This window comes from Trachymyrmex septentrionalis, unplaced genomic scaffold (assembly GCF_001594115.1).
Source record: "Trachymyrmex septentrionalis isolate Tsep2-gDNA-1 unplaced genomic scaffold, Tsep1.0 scaffold16, whole genome shotgun sequence".
NCBI lineage: Eukaryota > Metazoa > Arthropoda > Insecta > Hymenoptera > Formicidae > Trachymyrmex > Trachymyrmex septentrionalis.
The window spans coordinates 4,586,604-4,594,370 of record NW_017304758.1 but is presented as its reverse complement, the minus strand read 5'-3'; the positions used below and the strand labels follow the sequence as shown (position 1 = coordinate 4,594,370).

At 40.3% G+C, this 7,767-nt stretch overlaps 1 protein-coding gene across 5 annotated transcripts in view; it reads left to right on the top strand.

Moving 5' to 3' along the window:
- Positions 1–7,767, top strand: part of LOC108746028 (serum response factor homolog) — a 21,117-nt gene that overhangs the window by 7,149 nt on the left and 6,201 nt on the right. For 3 of the 5 annotated variants that reach the window (XM_018482515.1, XM_018482511.1, XM_018482510.1), the window contains one exon: positions 7,177–7,291. In XM_018482515.1, coding sequence (XP_018338017.1) covers positions 7,177–7,291 — 115 coding nt within the window. Of the gene's footprint in view, positions 1–7,176; positions 7,393–7,767 lie in introns of all 5 variants that reach the window. The other 2 variants (XM_018482513.1, XM_018482512.1) reach the window with 1 other exon arrangement.

Below are 7,767 nucleotides of genomic sequence, written 5' to 3'. Positions count from 1 at the left end.
GCGCAGCACGCGCACCTCATAGCGCATGCACACGCGGCGGCGGCCGCCGCCGCTTCCCCGAGCTCGCACCTCGTGCCGTGCTCGAGCCCGGGCCCGATGCTCGCCGGAGGCCCATACCAGCAATCATGCCCCTCGCCTCTGCCGCCCCATCATGCCGCCTATCATCCCCATATGTCGCACTCGCACCCCCAACGGTAGTACGCGCTCGCCGCTCGTCGGCCCTTCGCGCTCCATCCTCCCTTCCCGCCGCATTTCACCTTTTAGGACGTTCCAAATTCGAAGCAATTGCTTCAAACAATTTGCATCACGTCGCGAACGTTCCCGACATCATCATCAGCGGTGCTGATGATGCCGAAACGCGTGAAATTGCCGTGAGTCTTCATGCACTACTGTATTCGGAAGAGAGAGATTTATCTCGTGTTGATCTCGTGGATTCGGTTTGATAGAGCAACGCGAGTAGTAACGGTTTATTGTTATTTACAAGAAAATTTGTGCAATTTATGTTACGTACGAATTGAATTAGATGTCGCGAAACATTGTGCGGTGCGTGTTGGTTGTCGAATTATATTTCATTTTGAGCGCGGAGTTAAAAAAAATCATTAATTAACAAGCGGTCCAATTTGGCGAAGATTTTAGAGCCCAGATTGCTACAAAACGAAACAAATCGTCGTTTAGATGTCCGCGCGTAACGTTTTTCGTATTTTTTAAATATGCTTCGGCACCCTGCAAATTTTTGGTGCGTGTTCGGGTCATTTTTCACAATTAACTCTGCTTTCCTGAGAAATACGGTGTATTTTAACGTACGCCAACGCGAGGTCGCGCGCGGCTTGTAGATATACTGAAATAATTTCTCTTTGGGCATATACCACTGACGTAATTTCCCTTTAGACGATGTATTACTTGTATCGCGCCGGCGAGCGTGCCGTAGAGTCACGTATGGTATTTATTAAATTATATACGATGGGCGCGCAAAAGATTGTAGGCTTCCCTTGCGATCGAGTATTCTTCAACGTTTGGTCTTATATGCACTGGAAAAAAATTCACTAAATCTGAAGACATATTTCTTTGAATAGTACTAACTAAACATTTACTTTTAGTAAATAAATATTTACTTAAAATAAAAAAAATGACAGTTAAGTCAAATGGTTTTTGTATCGAATGAATATATCTTTACATATCCAATGAATATATATTTATATATTTATAAGTAAATATTTACTTAGAACTATTCAAATAAATATTCTTCTTATTATAATTTAATATTTTTTTTCAGTGTGATCACACGATCGATTTCCGCGCGCGCAAATCTAGTCCAATCTTTCGACACGTTTTTATTCAAATGTATATACTTAAATATATATTCACGCGTGTTACATACATATATGTATGTAAATATATGTATATTGCCTTCTTATATATACATGGTCTATCTAAAAAGTTACCGAACTTTTTTTCTACATGTCATCTAAGGTTATATTATCTATTGAAATAGTGTGAAATGATTTCTATGCGTTATATAATTTATTTATTATGTCGTTAAAAGTGAAAATTTTTTTCTTCATTGACATTCGTCAAGAAAAATGATTGAACAACATATTGAACAGTGTTCATAAAAGATGTGTTTGATCGTCTACTGTATTCATTTTCATTCTTTTTCCAAAGTTGAAAACGAAGAGATATTCTAATACAATTTTTAAAATTGTAAAAATGGTACAAATGGTTTCGAATTAGGTTTTTTTTTTTTCGTTTTGAAAATGTGTACAATTAAAAAAATTGTACAACAGCTATACAGACTCTTATTACTCCAGATGGGATACATTTTGAATAATTAATAAATACAATTAGAAAAATCACACAAGTAATTGAATTTTAAATAAAGTTCGAAAACTTTTGAGACAGATTGTGTATATGTACACATTGGTGAATCTCGATTAAATATTGCGTGCTTTGAATTTTGCGATCTCGCGCGCGAAAGGGTGGAACGACGGAAGCGCGTTGTATAATTGAAATGTGAAAAATAGAGTGATTTCTATTTTGCAACGATCACATAACGAAAGAATGCAAGTCCGCCGTCAGCGGTTTTAGAAACAAATCGCAGACGGATCGTGATCGATGATCGCGGAAATCGGATTGAGCGGATTGTCGATGAGATGAGTGTCGTTCAATATCTATATGGTCAGATTTCCGTGGTAGGCGAAGTCCAAAGCTCGGCATATTAGATGAAATACGGTAGTATTTGCATCAACGAGAGTCACCGTGCGATAGAAAGACATTACGAGGAAAAATATCGTTATTATATATAATTAATGGATTAATTAATTAATTATTTTATAGATTATATCAATATATAGCGTAACACATCGTGTGATCAATTACTCGGTGAAAGTAATGATAGAATTTCGAGTACTCCATTTAGTACTTGTTCGTCCAACAGCTCTCTATTTTCTTTGTCTCTTTCGTTATTTTTTTGTTCACTTTTTTTTTATTTAACTTAAATATCGTATTATTTATTGAGGAAGTCGACATTTTTTTATTTATTAAAAGAAAAAAGGCATATCGTTATTGTAAGCCGGTGTTGTTCGCAGCGCCGGTGTCGATACTCTTTTTTTTTTTTTTATATCGTATACTTTACATGCGTTATTTAGAAAATACTCTTTTTGTCTCTCTTCGCGAGGGATATTTGAAGTACTTATTTATCTCTATTGGTCTTATCGAGGAGAGAAAAATCACTATTCGAACAAATCATGCGACAACGATTCGATTCATCGAATCGGTGGTGTGAGTGCGAATTCGGTGGTGCACGCTTAATACTGTAACGCATTTCCTTTTTTTTTTATTGAGCATTGTTGTGTCTCGTCCATTGTTTCTTTTCTTTTTTTTTTATTGTTTGCCGTGTAACGTGTTGTGCATCGCAACTGGCATGTGTAGTTATTTGGATTGTCTTTTCTCGCAGAATAAGTAGCTAGTATTTAGATTACCTTTTAATTTAATCCACCCTTCCTCCCCACAATCTCTCCTGTATATCCCGTATCAATCCCATTCATCGACATTGTGCATGCGTACGTATGTATGTATTATTTGCTGATATTTTCTGTGTATTATATATCGTGGGAAAGAGAACCGAGGAGAAGGCAAAGGTAAAAAGAAGAACAAGGCCGGGAAGCGAGGGCCTTTAGGCCCCAATCAAATAGATATATATAGAAACTGTAATCTACCACGCGTCTCGACATGCAGAGAGTACAAATAATAATAATAATAATATCGATTATGATTTTAACGATAATCTGCGAATAATGCGGCTCTTTCACATGATTAGTTTGTATTTTAGCATTTTTGTACATAGCATAGTAACTGTAAAAAATACTGTGATAATATTTATATATTTTTACGCCTATGAAAACACACACACACACACACACACACACACAAATTTCACCTTTATCATCTTTGACAATATAGTCCCTGCGATCAAGTGACTTGACTTGATTTTCTGCTGATAGATTCTCATTGTGCACAATTTTACCGATGTCATGTTTACTCTCGCGGGCCAGGTAGGTATTTGACAAAATTTATAGTTTCTTCTGCGAATTCGTATTAATTTTTAACTGAAAAACTTCTGTTCACTAATTGTTAACTGAAAATTATGCGAGATAAGCTTTTTTCTATTTTCAAGTAAATATAACGGAGAAATTTCAGAGATAAGAATCTCACGAAAGTGTGGAGAAGTAAAATAGAATATTTTTCACGATGACGTAGGAGAATTTTTTTTTCTATAATTATATGTGAAACTCTTTCGGCTGTTATTGATTGAATTTCTTGAGAGTTATTCTGACTTCTGAAATATTTCCAGATACGTTCGCGTAAACTTCTTGCGAAATACTTGGTTGAATCTTCTCGTAAAAGATTCTGAATAGTAACGGAGATGTTACAATCTTATATTTCGCGTTTCGGCCACGGGCCCGACATATACCTATTTTTGACAATCTGGTTCGGGATATATTTAGAGGTCCAGAAACATTCCGCAGTATGTTAGGGATTCCTTTATTTCTAACGGTGCGTTAGGACTATCACGTATGTTATATCGAGAGTCCAATATTATTATTGCATGGCAGAGAGTGATCTGGAAAATGACAATGTCAATTCAATGCACGGAGATGAGACAGATGCGCGCGCGAGGACGGAAGCGGAAGGTAGGTTGCGTTTCAACCAAAATAATACGCATTCGGTATATTTCTAATAGAGGCACCTGGCTATTGCTTAATGTATCTTTTTTTTACCAATTAGTTAATAATAACAATACATGTGCACGAAGAATGTCGATAAGCAGTTTAACATGATTTCGATGATATCGCGTCTCGATTGAAGTCAAACGTTAAGAAGCATCTTCGTGAAGATCGAGATCATTGAAAAAAAAAAAAAAAAGCCATCGCGATACAGCGAATAGCAGATACGTTGCATCTCTTACGCGCAATATGGATGCAGGTAATATTTATCGCATGATGTTTTGTTAGTACATTAGACAGCGTTAATAGTAAGTAATAATTAATGCAGATTACGAATATTGTATCCCAAAATACAAAACGATGCGTTGAATGTGTCCATGATTTTATTTTATGTCAGTCGACATAACGCTTTATCCAAACTTACAAACGCGAGACGTAAGTTTATATTAAGCGCGCAGCTTGTAGACTATATCTATCTCTTTTTTTTTTTTTTTTTTACGTTTGTGTGATTTTCGAGAGTAAAGTTGCGAATAACAAACGCCCTGATGCCCGGTTGAAGGAAGCGGAAGTAAAAGTTGAAGGATAAGAAACGTAAGTTTCAAGATGGCGTACGACAACATGCAGTTTATGGAGAGATCCTCATTCTTCGATTGAATGCCAACCTGTCCGCCATGAGAGACCGTTCTTCATTTTGTTTTTCAAAGAGAAAAAGGTAGCTGCAAAGTATTGATCTACAAATTGTCAGAAATTGTCGGATTTTTTTCTGATTATGCTGATTCTTCGTTCATTCCTTCGTCCATCTCTTCGGTCAGGAGGGTGTACACTTTCTCGGGGTACCTTACTCGCAGATGGCGCTCGCGTATTCCTGGATACCGGAAATGCGTATGGAGCTTTCGGTACCCCGAGGGCAACTGTGAGGTCAAAGCACGGTTTATGATTTAATGGGCGTAACGATGCCCAAGAATGCCGTCTCATTCGTTCGTTTGTTCGTTCGATTGTTCGTTCGCCAGGGTTGCAGACGAAGAAGACGCGCGTCCAGGTGTATCGCCTCGCAGGAGAGAGAGAGGGAGAGAGAGAGAGAGAGAGGGGGGGGAGGGGAGGTAAACGCGAGGGAGGGAGAGAAAGAGAGAGGAAATAGAGAACGGGCCTCGCGAGATGCCTCCGCGAGGGAGACTGAAAAAGAGAGAGAGAGGGGGGGAGAGAGAGAGAGGGAACGAGACCGCGCACTCACGCACGTACGCACGTACGCACGCACGAAAGGTGGAAGCGGAGTTCCATATACGGTCACCTTTGTCAAAGCCCGGTTGTCGCCATATACAGGCAATGTTCGCGATGGCAGACACTTATATAGAGCCCGAGTTAAGAGTCAGGAATGTTGCTTTTTGTCGCGCCTTCTCTACACATACACGCGCACCCTCCTGCCTGTTCCGCGGTAAATGGCGGGGTAGGAAAAGCGGTGTGAGAAACGCACGGCGCGTAGACGGAAGCGGGAGAGCGCGGCCGTGACTTTTCGAGCTTTCCAAATGGTACCGCACTTTCTCGATTTCCCGCGTACGAACGATTTGACGAGCATGTGAGATTCGCACACGCATTCCAGCCGCATCCGTTGGATAGGATGATCGGAGCAAATTGCAAGACGAAAAAACGTGTATTCTTCTTCAACTCGAGTCGTGAGATCTTTAACAATAGAGTTTACAGTAATGTAACTGGGGAAATTAATTTTTTTGCAATTCTGTATATATTTAAACGACGTATGTGGCTAAAAATGTTACTGGCAGTGAAGAGTCTGAAGATTTGGAATTTCTTATGACGAGAGGAGATTCTTTTGACCTTCGTAAAAGAAGAATCGATCAGTTATAATATTTACAAATTTATTACACATATTTACTCAATATTTACTCACGTAAATACGGTAGAACTGTAATGGTAAAGTATATCGTTCGGATTTCTTTCATATTTACGTCAATTACAGTTATAACAATTGTCAGCTTTCACGACAAAAATAAATAAATTCTAGTAGTCAACGTTTAACCGACAGGTGAAACAGATGAAAGCCGAAATCTTAGTATAATACATTACTCGAAGTGATAAGGAACATGAGATTAAGCTGGAGCACAACTTTGCATAACGCATAATGCATAAAGTATAAGAGAATTGACCAATCAGAGTCTTTCCTTTCCATTAAATGAAAAATTCTGATTGGTTGATTCTCTTATGGGCTTTCTACAATTACAGTCGAAAAAAATCATTGACTGTGATTGGTCAACTTCTTACGGCTTAAGACTTATTAAAGCTTATGTAATGGTTTATTATAGAGAGCCCACGAAAGACTGCGATTGGTTGATTCTCTGTGCTCCGGTCTGTGCACGCATTATACTCTTCCGCTTGTCGAGCAAACTCTGCTACGAGTTCCCGTCGCGAAAACGCGTCGGGGCGGGAAAGTTCTCTCGCAAGAAGCGGACTCTCCCGGTTTCGAGGGAGAATCCTCGTCGCGAGCGAATCCGCGAAGAGGACACCTCTTTTCCGCGGGCGCATCGCGCGTACTCGCGCGAGTGGAGTCCGCGAGAGATGGCCATATAAGGAGCGCGAACAAGATGCTCGCGCATCTCTCTCTCTCTCTCTCTCCGTCCGCTAGGTAGGTAGGTAGGTAGGTAGGTAGGTAGGTAGGTAGGTTGGTAGGTAGGTAGGTAGGTAGGTAGGTAGGTAGATAGGTAGGTACACACGTTTGTTGCATGTACGTACTTATGTATCATTCGGTAGCGTATCTACGTTTCTCTGCTTGCGTCGCTGTTGTCGTTCGGACTGAGAACTGATCCTCTTTGCGAGAGAATAACGTACCCCCGCGTTTACGTATCCAATCCGCTCCGATCCCACCCTCGCCCTGTACCGCTGACGACGAATCGCATTCGAGGCGGATACTCGATAATATCGCTCTTCTCTTCCTTGGTTCCAGGAGGAAGGCGCGTCGCCCAGATCCGACGTCTGCGCCAACGAGAGCGACGGCGAGAGCAGCGATGGTGACTCTCCCGTCGTCCCTAAGGATCCTCTCAAGATTACCAATCACTCGGGTGAGTCTCGCCGTAGGATCGCGAGGATCGCCGGGGAACGGCTGTGCTTGGATTAGAATTTCGTGAAGCCTGGCTTCTCTCATCCTCCCCTATGAACCCTGGTACGCGTGGAATATACTGTACGCTTTCTAAGATATTAGGGAGCGGTATTTATAGTCCGTTATTATTTCAAGACTGTCCTAAGTAATGTCTTAAGACGCTGTCTGAATACGGCCCTCTGGCCGGTATTCATCAGTCAGTTCTTATATTCAACACTGTCTAAGTTCAGTCTTGAAGTGTCACGAATCAATCAGAGAGCATAATAAAAGGAACAGGGGACAGAGAACAGAAAATAAGAATTTCAACCTATCAGAAATTATGTATTGTGAAATACACAGTTTCTGATAGATTGAAATTCTGATTTTCTGTTCTCTGTTCCCTGTTTCCTTTTATTGTGCGGAGACCCTTAGTGTCTTAAGACATTACTTAAGAAGACA